The 19,021-nt window shown below is 46.3% G+C and overlaps 1 protein-coding gene across 1 annotated transcript in view; it reads right to left on the bottom strand.

Annotated features, from left to right (window-relative positions):
• The window catches only part of LOC119383345 (insulin gene enhancer protein ISL-2), a 102,582-nt gene extending 84,075 nt beyond the window's left edge, over nucleotides 1–18,507 (bottom strand). The window contains exon 1 of the mRNA XM_037651423.2: nucleotides 18,293–18,507. Within this exon, the coding sequence (XP_037507351.1) occupies nucleotides 18,293–18,299 (7 nt within the window). The 5' untranslated portion in view covers nucleotides 18,300–18,507. The remainder of the gene's footprint in view (nucleotides 1–18,292) is intronic.
• Nucleotides 18,508–19,021: the final 514 nt, after the last annotated feature.

Genomic DNA, 19,021 nt, shown 5'->3' with positions numbered 1-19,021 from the left:
AAAGGAAATAAAGTGTGCGTCTTTTTATTGTTAAGAGAGATGGTAAAAGTGTATCCGCATTATGTTCTTTAATGAGTCCGATATTACGTTCTATAGCCATGAATCTAACGTCGACCATGCTGCTGTAGCGATCTTCTACTTTCGTTGTCCGATTTTCGGTTCGAAGCAGCGCAGTTAAAAGAAAAAAATCTGCGGTCAGACTAACATTTCAGGCGGGTTTCTGCACCGATGAGCTAGAAATCGAGTTTAAAGAAAACACCTGTAAAATGATAGATTCTGACTACCAGTCATCGAAAATTTTATTAACAGTTAGATGTATTATTATCGTTCATTGCGGTGGCTAGCACGGAGGCAACATTATTTAGGACGGGAGCGATAGCTTCGACATTCATCCTCCGTGATTGCAGTGGTAACTGGTGTTTTCTTTTTCTTTTTCTTTTTCGCTGCTAAGCGTAAGGAAAAAAAATGATTTGCCGGGTAATTTGTGAGAATGAATAAAAGAAAACACTCTAATAAACAAGTCTCACTGAAAAGGCAAAATTGTTTAAGCGAGGATGAAAAAGATAAAGAAAATAAAAAAACACGAAAGGCGGGAGGAGGGCACAACTCGGCAACAATAGCGCAACAAATTTTCGACGCGCAGATTAACTCGCGGCTGAGTCATTTTCCGGCCGTAGTAAAGGCCGAGAATTGCCGAAGGAAATCCGGCGAGAAGCTGAGGATCGCTTCTATCCTCTTCTGCTTCGAGACGCGGCACCACTCTTAGCAATGGGAACAGGATCCCAAAGAGGGAAGAGATAGCGTCAGAGCGGCGCGTTCCACGCGCACCGCGACTCGAAAAAGTCTCGAGCGCCGGGATCCAATCTGCCAAACAGAGGAACGGTTTCAAACAGATTAAACTCGCGCTCGGTGCCATCTCTCAATCATTTCGTCTCTCCTCAGCCGGGCACTTTATTATTCTCGCCTCGCAATTTCATAGTGACTCCAATCTCTCTCTTCCCGATTCCTCCTCCCCCTACCACTTCCCGTGTCCCTTATTTTCTTTTTATTCTTTCACACGGCGAAAGCCATTTGAGTCGCTTCGTCGCCCGCTCGCTTGCAAGCTGCGCAAGGCTGGCGTGGCCGGCGCAGCCTAGCTGCTTGTCTGTCTGTTTCCGATCGTGTCTTTTACCGCTGCAGCCGCATCTGTAAGCACGAATATTTCATCGTTGTCCGACCCTCATCGCGTCTCTCGCGAGCTCTTATTACCGCGGCAACTCAAAGAGAAAAATTGCGCTTCGCACCGTCAATCGCGCATTTCACTTATTTTTCCGCGCCTCCCCAAAATTCCGGCGCCCTTCCTTTCTCTCTTTTCCCACCTTGCCGTCAGCGTCCTTATCTCTGGCAGTCGAAAAGCGGGATCGTAAGTTTTTTTTTTTATATATATACTCAGATGCACGCAGTTATGCCTTTTTTTAGCCCCTTTAGGCTTCCCCAGTTTTCCATCCCAATTGTCGTCATTTCATTCCGCGTGATGCCGCTTTTGTGCCTCATTTTGAGCGTGTAAAGCGCGTATTCCTGCATAGGCGGCGCATTCAGAGGCGTGGTGGAGACGAGAAGCAGCGTATTTGCTCATAAATTGAGGAGGAAGCGTGTTTCATTGTGCTTGCAAAGGGGGTATGGTCTCTATTATTGAATTGGTAGAGACCGAAGAAGAATCCTATCAGGTAGGCAGGCTTGGCGTGTACATCTCCAATCTCTCAAAAATCACTTCTCCGTGACGTTTCTGATCCGCGCCGTGTCATGCTTATAGTATTTCAATAAAGGAAATCTTGATCTGTGACACGGTTTTGTATAATTGCAGAAAATAAATGGCACGATTAAAATGAATGAACACATGCCTGGGACGATTTGCTACAGAACTAAAATAAATAGAAGGGGTGGTATGAGGAGATCGTGAGAGCGAAAGGGGGGGGGGGGGAGAGGGGGAGGGGCTGCATGTGGCACCTTAGATAACATGTGAACGGAACGCGAAAGAGCGCTTTACAAGGAAGCCGAAACGTCAATCGTCCTCTTTCAGAGTTCTTTATTATTTCCTTTTTAGACGATGATCTATACGGCTGGGTTCTGGCGGATTGCGTCCGCGGACAACACGACGCATAGAGCATAGAAATTTTCGGCGCCCCTCGCACTCGCCCTCTCGCCACCGCAGATGCCTCTTTCGCAAGTGTATCGATACTCGGCGGCGGCCCTTCCCACCAATTGTTGCGCCCCCTTTGTCGCGTGATGTAGAGATCGCGCTAGCGCTGTTATCAGCAGTTGCCCTTTAGACTCGCAATGGGATGGACGCGTGTCCTTCGTTAGGAGGAAGAACAGAGGGAACTGAATGAGCGCCAACGCGCACAGAAGCGCGAATGGGCGCGGAGATGACGTGAAACCGTAAACGTTGGCTTCACTGGCTTCCGTCTTCGCGGTACCAGAAGGGCTCCGAATTTCCTTTAATTGATAGCTCAATAAGATGCACTTTACGCTGCTTACGATAACGCTATGTTGTCTGAGCGTAACGCCGACTTTCAAACGAATCATCGGTCCCCTGAAGCAGCTTTTCAATTCTTCAACAAAAATAATCCACGTTGTTAGGGAGTGCTCGTGACTCTCGTACCAGACAGGCGCGGTGTCGGTCAACGAGAACACCACATTTGTGAGTCGATCATTTGCGTCCCATTTGTTGCTCTTGCTCACCCGCTCGTAATGGGTCAGTCATTGGTCGACGTCTTCCCCAGCTTTTCCTCCGTAGGGCCGTGGCTGTCTGTTAGGCTACGAAGGACAAGCAGGCTTTGATGTCGCAGCGTCAGCGTCTGTCAAGCTGCAATGGCGGAAGACCCGCAAGGCGACGTCTGCGACGAAGACTTCGTGGAACAGCTTACGTGGTTCGACTTACCCAGCACCTCCACCAAGGTGTTACGAGTCAGGAAGCGTTTATTGAAAACGCTCAGCGGCGGAGAACTGGATGGGGTGAAGCTACCGAAGCAACAAAAATGTCCTCGTTGTCGTCTTCTCTCAGCACCTCTTTCTCACTCAAGAGGCGCCGTTACAATATCAATAGCATATTAGTTCCCACGACGACCCCTTCGCTTGAACCGCAACCCACTGGAGTTCGAACGGATTGTCTCAAGTATTACGTCTTGTACTAAAGGTAACTTACAGGCCTGACGCAAATTTTTCGCCTGGCAAGAAACCAGCACAACTGTCCTCCAAGACAACACTCGTGGTCTGACCAGGTTTAAGTTTGCACTGGAACTCAATAAAAAATGTTTGTTTTCCCGGCGAGAATGACTCATATACTGACCATGTGGGACTGGTCAGCTTAAAAAAATATTCCTTCTGCATTTGCAGTGCAAACATATTGTTTAATTTAACCGCTGGGTGTGTGTCGCATTTCTCCGGACAATATTAACTTTAAGGGGAAAAAAATATCGCCTGTTACTCTTTACGGTGAATCCTGGCTTGCCACATATATAACTCCCTTTAAAGAAAAACGTATAGTCTCCTTCAAGCAGTCGTACCTCCCACGACAATCCGAAGATGGTGTAATCATCTCCAAAATAGAGCTAACGTGTATCTTTAAAGGGACATGTGGAGAGTCAGGACTCACCAGAAAGTGTAACAGGTAGTTTATGTTAATCTTAGAGCGTTGTCAGACGGGACGTCATGAATAGTTGAGGCGCTTTTCTCCACCAACTGTGTCGCCATTAGAGCCTTCTTAAACATGAGTACGTTCTATGCCTACAGCCAATCAACATCCTTGTCATGCACAAATAGAATGTTCGTATGAGCCACGTCTAAAGCTTGAGGCTCCTATCATAAATGTAAGATATGCATAAGTTGTGCCAATGGCACTGTTTTTACGAGTGTATCAACGATAGATTGCACGCAAAGATGGTTCTGTCCTTTGAAGAAGGCGTGTCGTGCAATTCACACATCGTAAACATCGTTAAGTACAGTAATCCTCCGTTCTAGGCTCTGGAATACATGTGCAGGGGCTACTGATATCGGAGTATCTGGGCTACAGAATACTCAGCAGCAATTTACCAAATTGTGGTGGTACCGTGCAACCAGTAAGATAAAAAAGTTAGACGGGCATTAGTGGAGTAGTGGAGAAACTTTTTTCGTTCGCTTTCTGCATGTGATTCTCGGGGTCCCCAGACTACGGCTGAAATCGCCGTTTTGTGACGCGCACTACGACAATGGCAAAATAAGGTTCGTAGAAAGGCTAATACCCCTGTCACACAGGGCAACTTAAGTGCACTTTGAGCGAGTGCACTTCGCCGGTAGTGTCATTTACACGCTGTCACACAGGAACGCTTAGTGACATTCGCTGCGAAGTACACTTGCCGGCAAGTGCGTTCGCCAAATTCACTTCGCTGCGACGGAGTGTCTGTCCTCGGCAGCAGTGGCTTGCAAATAAATACGCTAATGCAAAACGCGACGATCATGGTACTTTTAAACCATCGTTCTCGTTATTAGAAATATTGCCATGTATCCAAACAAATGATTACTACAAAAAAAACCTCGCTACTCTCGCCCTCGGGCAGTTTGCGGTCACATCCGCTAGGGGTATGCGGGAGCACATGCCGTGCAATGGCCGCGTCCGTCACGTTGTTTACTTTCGTGCAGATGTGCAGGTCAGTCATACTTTAATCATTTGCGGTGGCGTGTGCCACGGGTGCCACTTCCGCGAAGACAACGTGGTCCGACGCAGAGACGCGGGCGCTTATACGCCTTTGGGAGGAGCAAGTGACTGCTGCCAAAACACGCTCCAAACTCCCGTCACCACTACGCGTCCCTTCTGCACCGGAGTCCGCCATTTTCGTTTCGGATTCGTCTTGGTTATGATACTATCTTGTCTCGGCTCGCGAAGAACAATGACGTTATGCGGTTGCAATATTTATTTCATTTACGCCCAAAGTTCATTGCAAATTATGTTCATGCCTATAATAAGCAATTAAACTGCGAGCATTGCCAAAAATAACAAATATATGTTGCGCTACTGAACCACCAATTGCCACTGCCATCATTTCCAAAGCACACTTCTCTTTCTCGTGTAGCAGCGCGCCGCCAAAGTGACACTCTGTGAGCGTAAGTGCACTCGCTCAAAATGACACTAAATTTGCCAGTGTGACCGAGGTATAAGGAATATGAAGGAGAGTAGATGGGCAGAGAAGGTGTTCCGTTACTTGTATAAGAAGAGCGTGGACACACAGTGGAGAAAAAGAACTAGGAGGCTCACTAGTAAATATACGGCTGGTAGTGTAATCAGTATGTCAACAAAGAGCGTTAAGCGAAAAGTCAGAGAGGCGGAGACGATTTACTGGACGGCAGCTATGGAGAAAAAACCGGCTTTGAGTAACTACCGAAAGGGCAAAAATGAAATAAGGAGGGAGGCACTTTACTATAATTCAATGCGAAGCGCTTTACTGTTTGAAGAGAGATCGGGTTGCCTTAGAACGGGTAGTTATAAAGCGAGATTCAGTAAAGAAGAAGAACAATGCACGTGCTGCGGGGAAGATCAGGAAACGGCGGAGCATGTTCTGATTGAATGTGTAGACATCCACCCAGGTGTACGTTTGGGCACGAGCCTACATGACGCCTTGGGTTTTAGAGACAATGGAAAGCTGAACACACCCGCGATTGAAATAAGTAAGAGAAGGTTAGAGTATTGGTGGCAGAAAACTAGAGAGAAAGGACAAAAATAAATATTGGAAAAAAATAAGGACATTCTGCCGTAAAGGGCAGAGAACGGAGCTGAAAAGTTAAGTTCTTTTTTTTTCTGGAGTAAAATAGTTTTAATTGAAGTAAAGACACTAGGCCAACGCTAAGAAAAAGAAGAGTAACGGTTTTTTTTTTTTGTCCAGCCTGGTGGCACACTTGTCACCGCCCCGTTATAAAGGGGACGCTCATAGCATCCATCTATTCCATCCATCCAGCCGTCGTCAGCCAAATTGGATGTATGGAGAACGGACGGAAGGGATCGACACATGGCCAATAAAATTTCAACCTTTTAACTGCTGTAGGATTAAAAAAAGAATATAACGCATGCCACGAATTCACATGTTAACATGGGAGGCCTGTTTTTATGAACCGCAATAAAACAGCATAAGGCTAAATCACCAGCTTGCGGAAGCAAGTAACAGAATAGCAGAAGATGCATCCCTAGAATGGCACACCATCTCCGTTGTGCCTTCCGAAGTACGACGGGATAGAGAGAAAAAAAGATGAACAATCATGAAGCGGCCAATCAGCATTGTAGCTTACCATCACTGATACCATTCCGTAGTTCGGGAGAAAATAGACGCGTTTTTTCTTGCGCTGTTTCAAGTTGAGCACATGTGAAATTGCCAAACTCTTGATAGTAATGACTAACATACCCAGCAAGGGTACAGGCTACGATCTGGAGGCAAATCCAAACGGATTCTTTTCCCAACCTGCATCGCCTGCATAAAATTTACCCAGTGGCGGATCCAGGGGGGGGGGCGGTTGGGCGATCGCCCCCCCCAAAGCTATAAGCCAACCCAACCCCCCCCCCCCCCCCCGCTTTTCACCTCACCGAAGGCCATTTTTCAGAACGTAGAATTTTTTCAGGTGGTCGCTGTGTCCATCCCAATCCGAGACTAGGGAAGCACCCCTCACACAGCCCAGCGCTTTTGTTAAGAGCGAAACAGGCTTTCTAGAAAAGATTTCTTCTGCGTCCTGCGTCCCCACTCCCAGGGCCATCAGCTCTTCAGCAAAGCGAGGGGTCTTCAAATTCTCCCATCTTTTTCTCAGAGACAGGAGTCTGTTCTGTGTCATTCAAACTGGCATCTTTCGTCCCACCACGGCCGGGCTAGACTGCACGTGCGCGCTTGAGCGCGCACGTGCAGTCTAGCCCGGCCGTGGTCCCACAAAGCGTGCAGAACAAGTTACCTTTTAGTCAACCTTCAGCGGCTGGTCCAAAAAAAAAAAAAAAAAAAGAAGGAAGGCAGGCAGTGGTGCTGTGAATTATATTCGCCGAAGTACCGAGCAAGCCTCCGAGAGCACGTGCGCGAGGTATAATCGAGCGCGACTCCGAAAGCTCCGTTTGACCGTCCTTAGGCTGCGGAGATAGAAAGGGCATTTTCTGGCAACACGACCGGCCAGAAAAAAAGGCAATGGGGAGGAGGGGGCGGGGTAACAAAGGGAGGCTTACTCCGAGACTACGTTCAAGGAATACTAGAGCTCGCCGTTGTGGGAATACTCATTTATCGAGCAGGTGGCCTGCCCTTCCCTCTTTCACCCTCCTCTTACCAACAACACTGATACGTGTTCCCCAATGTTTAGCGGAAATATGCGAAATTTTAGATAATGAAATGGCACTGAGCGATGCAACTGAGAACAAAAATAATGAGCATTTGGTTACTAACGTGAAGTTTTAAAGTTGGGCAACGCCCCCCTCCCGCCTCCCCCCCCCCCCAACAACCAACCGCCCCCCCCAAAGCAAGCGCCTGGATCCGCCCCTGAATTTACCCGGATGAAATTCAACCAAACTTCCGACACCGCCACTGCATGAAGGCTGCCCAGACCACATTCTTTGGCAATGCGAGGGGGGCCCTTCTCCAAAGACAATGCTGCCACCTTCCTCCCCCGAGGCGTGGGAGTCACTCCTGTCTGTAACTGATTAGATTACCTTATTTAGATGGAAGTGACTAACTGGGCCGAAACGGCCACGGCAAGCAAATGGCCACCATCCCTTCAACCACCGGCAATGTAATATTAACAACGTTGTCCTTTGTTCTAGTGATATCACTGTCACGATGCCTATCAGCAACCATGGTCTTATTTATATTTCAGATTTGAAATGGAGCCAAAGTACAAGCGCAACGTGCTCTTCCAGAAGTTTTGTCTTCGACAGGTATAGCACCGACAGTCGTACAAAGTCGCGTCGCAAGTCCTCGATAACACTGCCCAGCAAACACGTTGTCTCGTCCAAACGGTTCTAGTCTACATTAAGTGCAGTTTTCCTTCCACTCTGAGCACCATATGGTAAATAAACGCATGGTCTTGCCTATTCTGAGGCCTCACGGAAAGTGAAAATAAGAAACTGGATTTCTGTTCTAGAAGCGTTTGATGGGAGGCTTGCATCACTGCACCAGAAATCAGTGCAGAAACCTTTCGCAATTAGTAGTGGCTAGGCCTATTCATTAACGCTGGAAAAAAAGTGCTCAGGGGTACCGGCGTATGTACCGACCAGCTCAACAAATTGCGGACACAAATGCTGCGTCTTCGCGAGGAACGAGAAGTCCTCAAGCAAATAGGGTCGCTAGCTCCAGCAAAATTCCGTCTTCCACGAATACTCATCCCTCCGATTCTTCATGTACCGCTCAATTTATTTCCTGTTTCGATTCCTACACGAAGAATGTGTTAACGAGTACATCTTTCGTGAAGGTGTGTGAGAGGGAGAGCATGGGAAGACACAAGATATAAATGCTTGCGTTGTAGAAACATGTGAAACTTGCATCTCTGTAGCAAAACTAAAGAGAGTTTTCAAAGCCCAACAACAACCGTGTTGCCTGGAAGGTACACCTAAGCTGCATTGCAAGAAGTTAGTAAGTGAACTACAGCAGTAGCAGTACCACTAAAAGAAACTGCAAGGGGACTACAACTCAAAAGGAACCCGCGTTGGGCAGTTTTCTTAACTGTGGGAGCGTCCGTCGATAGGTCAAAGACGAAAAAAAAGAAAATGTTAGTTCCAATTCAAAAAAAAAAATTCAACAGGAAAATGGTTGCTTCAAACTAGTTGCCACAACAAGGCAATCAAACCGTCTTGACATCTGTCGTACCGCACGAAACTGATCGTGTGTCCTTATTAAAGGCACATTGTACATTTGCATTTATAGGTAAGGTGAGATATCACATCTTGCATTGTCACAGATACGTTCTTTAGCCTTTAAACCTTCCTTAACACTCTTCTATCTAAAAAGAACTTGTGTTAAATACACTGTTCAATGCGGTGACCATCAATACCCGGTATTTGAGGTGCTACTGATAATGGGGAAGGGTTGCTCGCTTTATAAAACGTACCCAATGTAGGGCGCAGTTGCGAACAATCGTCACAAGTCGGCGCGCGTTTGGGACTGTTCGTCGTGATTCGCTAAGCACAGAGTCATATAACTCGCGCATTCTATAGGCACACAAAACAAGATGTGGCTCCCCGCCGTGGCGGCGTGGTGGTTGTGGAGTTGAGGTACTGAACAGGGTCACGGGTTCAACTCCCTGTCACGGCAACCTCGTCCGATACGAAGTAGATGCGAAAGCTTCCGTGTACCGTGCACCGAGTGCACGTTAAGGAACCACAGATCGTCAAAACTTAATTAAAGTCCAACGATAGGGCGTAAATCATGATTATATCGTGGTTTCGGTGCGTAAAACTCCATAATTTGTGTTGACAACTTACTATTTCGCACAAGCAGTGTTTTTGCAGCTTCCAGCGTTCGCGTGTGTACAGTGGAGGTGGAAAGAAACGCGAACATGCGGCATCTACATTCCCTGCTGTTTCGTATTTATTTTCAAGCGGTTTTAGCTTGGGGGTTGATAAAAAGCCACTAGAGTCATCCATGACGCAATCAAGAACCACCTAGCATTTTTTATTGCGACCAGGGTCAGTGCGCCGCGCTGTTCGCGATTATTTCCATCACCCCTGTACACTAAGAAATCTAAGGTTGCAATGTTAAACTACAGGAGCCTAGTTTTGATCACAGGAGCTCATATCAACCGGATAGTTTTGTCCGCATCTATATTCTTTATATTTGCAGGACACCGGATCAAACTGCGCTGACTTCTGAGCAGAGAAGAAACATCGAAGACGAAACAACGATATTTGACTGAAGTAAGTTTATCCGTATGACATTATGACTCGTTCACACCTGCGACTAGCATCGGTTGCGCGACTAAGTTTGTCGCAGTGCGACTGGCCACAATTGGTCGCAAAGCGACTGCTTTGGCTCAGTCGGCCGCGGCTAGTTTTTTCAGTCGTGCGGCTGCAGTCGCGAACCTCTGAACCAATCAGATTCGCCGGAACAAGACATCAGCTTATTTTACGGGCCAATGGAAACGCGATCCGCGATGCGAGCAGGCGGGATTTCTGTGTGGCGGCGGGTAGTTTTTATTCACGGGTGTGAACGTAGGTCGTCTTTTGAGTCGCGTTTTGGTCGCCAGTCGCAAATGGTCTCGCGACCGATGTAGTCGCAAGCGTGTATGAGCCTTTAAGAGCGTACGCGAACTTAAAGCCATAACAGACATTGAGCAGTGAATGTTGTCAGCGGAGAAATGTTCCAAGTTACGATGCAACAGAGAGAGAGGGAAAGCAACGACAGGAAAGGCAAGGAGGTCAAACAGACGAGCTCCCGGTTTTCTACTCTATACTGGGTGTAAGAAAATGGGGACGAGAAAAAGACTCGAAAAACTGCACTAAATTATTACTCACATGTTTACAAAAATTTAATGAAAAGTTCAATGTTCACTACTTATCGCACTGCCACAACAAGTAAAAAGAGTAATAAAGTGCTACTTTGAAGAATCACCACCTAATATTCAGTCTTGTAGTACTGTAGTAGTAGTACTGTAGTACTGTAGTACCATTCACGGCCGGACACCAACGCCGTTGTGTATACTCTCCTCCGCCAAACTTCTGTAGCATATTGGTCTTTACCAAGTAATCGTCACCGCCGTCTTCACGAATTAGACCCCGACATGCAAGTTGAAATACGGTCAACCAGGAAAAAGGTGCAGTTCAAGCTTACTGCAAAGATTGCGCCTAGGTGTGGCCTTCATTCGTCGCTATCTGCACCTTATGGGCCGTGCAGACAGTCCGAATTGCGAGGTATGTGGCGCTCCGGAGACTGCTGAAAACCTCTTGTGCGTCTGCCCGCGATATAGCATACAAAGAAAATCGATGGCCAACTTTCTGTCAAATTCTTTCAAGGAACAAGTACCGGAAAGAAGTTCTTTTGGGACCTACACGCCGTCATCAGCGCAATATTTTCAAAGCTCTCCACAAGTTTTTGCGCGAGACAGAACTGGACTAAAAGGCTGTAAATAGTTTTTTTTTTCTACATTCAAGGTTTAGTTTCATCGCCATCTTCTCCCTCATCATCGACACCTTCTATCTCCTCTCTTTTCCACCCCCTTCCTTTTCCTAACGCTGAGTAGCAGGTCAGAATATTGATTCAGGCCGACCTCTCAGCTTTTCTCTCATAATACCCCCCTCTCTCTCTCTCTCTCTCTCTCTCTCTCTACTGTAGTACCAACTTATGCAGTACTTGTAGTACAAATTTCAGCTCCCCCTATACTAAAACAATATACTTTAAAGTGACGCACGCGTTTCCTTTTCCTCTTTATGCTTTTAAGTCCTTATTGAGCAAATATTTACAGAAAGCCTAATTTATTCACACATATTTCACTACGCGAGAACATAGCCCAGAATGTCGCCATTGATGACACAATTTGACTTTGCTTGCGCCTATAGCCCCTTCCCGCACCTCCGGTGAAGTTAGATAAGTTCAGCGCTGTTTACACTCACACTCATGACGCTCGCGTCACGATCCCGAACACATGCCCACGTAATTCATTTTAAGAGCCGCCATCAGCCCAGATCCACTGAACTTCACCGACACGCCACCTTTCACGTGCTCCTTTCACAAGTTAAGGAAGGAAGGAAGGAAAACGGGAGAGAGGAAAGACAGGGATGTTAACCAGTTTGGCATAACCGGTATGCTACCCTGTACAGGGGGAAGGGATGGGGGAGATTGAAAGAAGAGTAAAGAAAGAGAGAGAGGGGAACACACACGCACACACATAACGTCACAGCGCAGAGCGGCAGTCTTGTGCGGTATGCGGCATCATTAAAAAGTCTACAGCCGCTCGTGTAAGCCTGTTGTCCTTGGGAATTTGAGCAATGCCTTGGTTGCTTGAATTCTCGATGACTTATCAGGATGACATTGTTGAATTGTTTCTAGTGTCAACGGTCTGTTGTGAAGACGAGCTCTTTGCGACGCCTGCGGCACCGAGGAGACCTTGCAGCATATCTTCTGCGACTGTCCTCGCTACGATGCGCAGAGGCGATCCCTCATACTCACAAGTTAAACCAAATGTAAAGAAGGTGACGTGTTTATTTGAGAGACGAAACGGGGGCACCAACTACGGACCAAATATAACGTGCGAAAACTAAAATGGCGGAGTAATTATTTGCAATCCTCATTAAGATTACGCCAGAGATTACGCATAATGAGCCCTCATTTTCACGTAACTTCAAGTCGGTGTCGTGTGCATTTCCTTTAGGACTATACGTAACTTTACGGATAATGGCGGTATGGCACACTGCAGCGCCTGAATATGTATTCATCAACACAACGCTGCACTTAATCTACACAGAGTAAGCGTTTACTCTTCGTTACTCACGACGTACTTCCTTGATCAACAAAGTATAAACAAAGTGAGTCGTATAGTTCACCGAGAAGACCGAGAAAACCAGCTACGGCCTTCATTTGTGGCATAAATTTTGGGAAAAGGCGAGTATGCGGTAATCTTGTTAAAAGCACATAATACACGTGGGCATATTTTCCGTCGTATCTGTACAGCTTAGGTTGTGGTTACGATATTCGCAAGCATAATTGTCAAAGTATTCATTTGTTTTTCTTTATTGCAAGTAATAAGGCAAAAATAAAAGCGCACGAAAATATTATTGACCACAGGTGTGAAGCGAACACACATCTTCAGCATTAGGCGTGCGCTGGCTTACCAAACAAGTTACCAAGGCTCCATCCCCCCGGTAACTTTCCTGAGTTACTTTCTTACATTTCTCATTGTCTATCTGATCTAGTTTGGGATACTGCTCCCAGTCATTACCAGCTAAAACTGCATTTCACTTCATAAAGCAAGGTTGGTGTGACGTGTCTTTTTGTTTTACTCAAGTTCAAAACGCAGGACGAAATTTATATTGAGCAAGAGATAGAAAAAGAGAGTTGTCAGAAATGTCAAATTGTCAAAATGTCAAATATGGCCCAAATTTTCTCGCAAAGACGAACGTTGCGCCTTATCTACATCGGGTGTATGCATTTAGCTGCTGACATTAATTGCGTAGCGTCAAGGGTCCTATCGCAGTCGTGTTCTCGAAATGCAAGAAATCGGAAGTTAACAGTGATGCGTTTGATCTGCCATGTTAGCGATACTTCTTGGAGCAAACGCAGTGGCTTGTAATGTTATGTACTTTCCAAGCATAGCAATAGCTTCACTTGGACCGGTTGCGCTAAATGTTTGTGTTGTTCTTTTGCTAAGAAATGAGAGATTTGGTTCTGCTTCCCAGCGTAACTGTCCTGTTAATATAACGGTAGAGCGTATAAGAACGCTCACGCGATTAAAACTTTTGCGCACTCGTTAATTAAATCAATTTTTACTTGTAATCTAAGGAAATCCTATAGAACAAGTCAAATTCGCTCGAGCGCACAGTCTTCGAGCGCAAACATACTGCTGTGGGCTCGTGTAAATGACGTGTATTATCTGAGAGCCAAGTTTCTACATTTCTAAAGGAAGTGACGTCAAAGGAAAGTTGTGCTCACCGCGTGGCAAACTCGATGGTTAATCTCGATGATGATAGCTTGGCTCAAAGCGTGTTGCTGTTAGAAAGTTAGAAAGTAAGCGCAGAAAGTTAGGTGTGAAAAGGTGTTAAAGGTATTGAAGAGCGGAAGTTCTTGGCGAATCCTAAGAAACGTTCGGCTGTCTCTCATCACTGTCAGTATTGAAGGCAGCGCGCGGGTACGCCTGAAAACTTTTTTTCAACATCTAATGTTGCGAGCAATGCCACCTTTAGACATGTTGCTCAGATGGTTGTACCTTCATGTTTTACACATCCATCAAGCTGCCTTGTTTCAAATCTAGTTTTAAAAGCCACAAAATCACTTTAATGGAGTAGTGGCTGGACCACAGATGGCATCATGTGAGCAGACTGAAGGATAAGAGCAGATTATTCGTGTCGTGATTTATTAATAGAAAAACGCATAAAACCCTTCAAAAGCCAATGTTATCACGACTTTTAATGTTTCCTCGAAAATACATGCAGTCTTCGACGAGAAAAAAAAAAGCATCAAACTGCAACGAAGAGCATCTTGCCAGATATGCTGACGCCTTCCTGTTTAGAGGCCGCAGTATGCGATCTCTTCTTCTCCATGTCATAAACAGATAGTTCAACTTGTAATAATATATGGGGCTTTACGTGCCAAAACTACGATATGATTATGAGGCACGCCGTAGTGGAGGGCTTCGGAAATTTCGACCATCTAGTGCTCCTTAACGTGCACTGACATCTCACAGTACAAGGGCTTCTAGTATTTCGCCTACAACGAAATGCGACCTCCGCGGCCGGGATCGCACCCGCTACTCTCGGATTAGCAGCCGAGGACCGTAACCACAGTACCACCAAGGCGGACGACTTCATCTTCTCGTGAAGATTACATGTAGTTGCAGTATGTTCTGATTAGAGCAGCGTAAAGCTAACGAAGTACAGCTTTGGCATCCTATAACGCCTTGGAATTTGTTATCAGCTTGGTTTTATGACGAGACACGTTGCCAAATCACGATGACAAGGTCGAGAAGCAGAAAGTTTAGCCGCGTTAAATACAATGGTTCCACTACAAAGCGATCCTTATTGTACTTTGCGAGTGGTCAGAGTTGTGTTACACACGAGTTATCAGCGGGATGAACCAGCCACGAATGGTGGATAATAAGAGTCGCACATAGCATCTAATGGAAAGGACCGCCCGCCCGTTTCACGTACATAAGACTTTCACTGCTTCTAACATCGCAAGGTTCGTATTTTAAATCTATCCGCTGTGTTTAATTTGAAGAATCTTCACCAGTTCAATAATAATAATGAATTATTTAACTTAACTGTGCATACTAACGAGTTTTCTTACATAGTTTAAATACATACATAGGGCATTCATTCTAGGCTAATTATTTCTGTGTAGGAGATAACATAGGGCACTTATAGCTGATAACTCTTAGAGAAAGTTCTAGGCTTTTCTTTCTCCACCTAAGAAAGCGATATGACACTATGTGTTATTACCGTTCGGATTGCTGTTCATTTGGTAAACGAGGCTTAATGAGAACGGAAATCTGGGCGAGTCTGTAAGAATGTATCATACAGTAGGTAACGCAAAAAACACGTAGACACAAGCCAGGAACGTAAACACGAGACGAGCGCTAATATTAACGCTTCGTTTCGTGTTTATGTTCCTGGCTTGTGTCTACATGTTTTTTTTTTTTTTTTTGCGCTACCTGCTCTATGAGCCTTAGTGAACAAAGCTCAAAAGCCCCAAGTCTATAGAAGACGTACCGCTTCGCCTGTCGGCCATATTTGCGTGCCAGCTTCATCTCTTTACGGCGGAACCGGTGGGAGGTCCCCGTCACATAAGTATTTCCCGATTAATCTGGATACTGTCGCCTTTCTATGAGAATACATTAACTAACCATGTGCTTTAGCACTGGATTACGAATATGCGCAAGCCAACGCTTACTACAAAAAAATTGCAAGAGCGCGTGTAAAAATATGAAGTCATCTCAGAAATGCCGCCTCCCCCATAGGACACACCGCTCTTCAGAAACCCGACGACAGCGCAAAACTTCACCCAGATTTTCCATTGAAATGCGTCAGCAGTCTTATTAAAAGTTTTACTTTAGGACTTTATGAACGCAGTCGTGAAGGTATGTACGAAACTTGGGGTCCACGCAGTAAGCAAGTGGTCATGATTGCGGTTAAAAGACTGATGTCTGCTGCGAATTGCGTTGACGTGCTTAGTATAGCATGTAATCCAATGTTGATTAGACCTTTTTCATGGAAACTACTAAGTAGTTAAACCTAGCAATGCGGACGCTAAGCAGTAGCAGCCATAAAACTTTGTTTGAGGACGTTATTACTAACTTATCGTGCACGGCATGAAAGAAAGCCGTATACACTCAAACACAGGTGCTTGTGCTGTATCTACGCCTTGTTTTGTTTTTGTTGTTGAGTTTGCTGTTGTTATGTGTCATGAACCGATAACAACTAGCCGTGCATTCCTTCCAGCTTGCATGGCACAATCGGTGACCAGATAAGAACAAATGATCTGCACTAACTGTCGTCTACTATAGTACTTTGATAAACCTGTGCATTTTATATTAAAGAAAACTAAGCTAAGAAAGAAAGGCTAAATCCTGTTCTCTCTGTCCTTCTTTGGCTGGTCCTCTGTCTCTTGCGTTATTTCAATTTCCAGTAAGTCGTACCAACTCACCCAAGCATCCGCTTTAATTATAATAATTGTTGAGGTTTAACGTCCCAGAACCACGATATGATTATGAGAGACGCCGTAGTGGAGGGCTCCGGAAATTTCGATCACCTGGGGTTCTTTAACGTGCAGCTAAATCTATGCACACGGGCCTGAACCATTTTCGCCTCCATCGAAAATGTGGCCGCCGCGGCCGGGATTCGATCCCGCGACCTTCGGGTCTGCAGTCGAGCACCATTACCGCTAGACCACCGTGGCGGGTCCTCCGCTTTAGCCATACCCTTCAGACTATTACCCTACGCCTTAAAGGACCACAGTAAGGTTTTTCAACCATCCATCCATCCTTAACTCTGTGTTGTTGATAGACTTGCACCGAATGAAAGTACACACTCTACAAAAAAGACAGAGTAGAATATGTGCCTTCTGAAATACTTTCGATGTCGTGCACAGCCGTTGTATGTTCATGTCAGTTGGTTATATGGCACATCGTGCAAGGTATAACATCGAAATCATTCAAAAGTCTAACATTCTCGTTTTGAAAGTGACGCTGACTTGAAATTAGCATGTCATGACAAAATAATACAAGGCTCAAGAAGATATGTGAGTGATTGACTAAAGCCACGGCCGCACCCAGGAATTTTTTTCGGGGGGTGTTTGTGTGTAGTACGGCTAACTTTGGCAACTGGTGGTCGCTGTGAAGGCGTGCAAGTATTTCAGTATCAACCGAAAAGTTGAAACATGAAAAAAATTTCCCCCTCAACCCCCCCCCCCTTAATTACGGCCCTGACTAAAGTTCTTATAAGCGAAAAAGCAGGAACAAGGCCCCGTCAACATGCTCACCCCAAGGCGCCTGTTATATTTCACAACCAAGCTTTAACACACAGTTATCTCAAGTTCACATCGCTACTGACAACCTAGACTTCGCTAGAGAGCAATTAACTATATTCCTCGTGGAGAGTTGCACGGCTATCGTCTAAGCATTAAATGACTGTCTAAATTTCATTAGGTGCTTTAGAGACCAGTGTAAGAAAGCTCATTTAAGTGACTGTATTATTACTTCTCTCGTAAATCGAGTAATTTCAGAACGGGGCGACTGCTTAAACAAAACGCGCAGTTTGTGTGAAGTTTCTTTTAATTCCTAAAGGGCTAACTGATCGTCGTGCTACCTGCAGCCATGAATAACATGATAAATAGGCTAAGCATTCAGGCGTTCCTCCAAAAGTTTATTTACGTCAAGGGGAAAGAAAAGAAAAGACATTCTGAACTATTACTTGAAATAAACCAAAGAAACGCGGACTTTTATGACACAGTGCGCTTTTTTTTTTGTTCAGTCAATTATTTTGTTTTAGTTTTTTTGTCAACCAGCGCACCGTACCGGGAGGTTGCGGTGATAGCGTAAGCATAATGCTGCTCACCTCAAAAATGATGTCCACAAAGGAATATAAACTTAAAATAATTTCCAGCCAGTATTATTCTTCTAGCAACCATAAGCATAAAAATATTAGATGCATGCCAGAGTTAAGCACAGCGACGTGCTTTTTTCTCGGAGGAACTATTGGAAAATGTTACGCAATACGCAACGTTTATAATTATTGTTGAAAGGCTAAAAATGTCTTATACCAGATGTACTCATCGTTCCTCCTTCCAAGAACTGTAGTGCATCTTAGATGCGTCCGCAGAGCTCTCGATATTGAACTTGCGCCAACCACAATTTAAGATAGTCCCGACACATCAAGAATTCTCCCGCCCAGCTAGACAGCTCACTATCGACGTTCACACTCGGAAAAACTGATTCGTCTCATCATCATAAATGAAAAAAAAAGAAAGGCACGAGAGCCCAAATGTGTTCCTCACGTTTTGAGAGGAAGCTAAGTCCCGCATGGCGTGTGACAACACCGTCCCCATTTCCCGAATGGACCGTGGGACGCATCCTCGCGGGAGGTCAAGTTCACGGCGAATGACAGCGTGCTTTTTCCCCTCACCGGACATGTCGTGGGCACGCAGCGCTGCCTCAGCGTGGCCGTGACGTCGAGGGCGACAGCGGCTGCGGCGCGGTGTTGCAGCACGTGGCGTGGTCTCGTGTGGCGCGCGGTCCTCCTGCGACGCATGTCTGTGCCGGGCCGATCCCGCGCGCGGCGGCCACTGCGGCTCGCAGAGCGGCGGCGACGTTGCGCGTGGCCGGCGGGCGGACGGGCGCGGCCCGCATTGAGCGGCGCCCGCCTCTCGGAGGCCGGCCGACGGGACCGGCGACCCGCGACGCATGCGCGCGCGCCCCGCGCTCGGCCCCCGCCAGCCAGCCCCGGCACGCCGTCTCGTTCAACCCGGGGCCCGCGAAGACCGGAGGTGTCGCCTCCCCTTCTTTCTTTCGGCCAACGCCACAGCGCTCCGCCGGAGAAGTTTTGTGGCAAGTGGGGGCGGGGGGAAGAAGAATATTCTCTCCCCATTCTTTCGCCACTCTCGTTGAGAAAGTAGAGCGTACGAGAGCTCCTCGTCGCGAAACGGGCATTCTCTCGTCCCGTTCGGGAAACGGGCCTTTTTCCCGGAGTGCCAGCGTTGACCGATCCAGGCGAAGGGCCTGCTCCGTGTTTCTTGTCTCTCTCGCTCTCCTTCTTCGCTCTTTCTCTAACCATCTCTGCTCGTACATGACACAAATAAGGTGTCAATGGAGGAATCAAGCGGCCGAAGCGAATCCTCCCACTTCCCATTAACAG

Source organism: Rhipicephalus sanguineus, chromosome 2 (genome assembly GCF_013339695.2).
Source record: "Rhipicephalus sanguineus isolate Rsan-2018 chromosome 2, BIME_Rsan_1.4, whole genome shotgun sequence".
In the NCBI taxonomy this organism is placed as follows: Eukaryota; Metazoa; Arthropoda; class Arachnida; order Ixodida; family Ixodidae; genus Rhipicephalus; species Rhipicephalus sanguineus.
The sequence above is the reverse complement of the archived record's forward strand: the minus strand, read 5'-3'. Positions and strand labels throughout refer to the sequence as shown.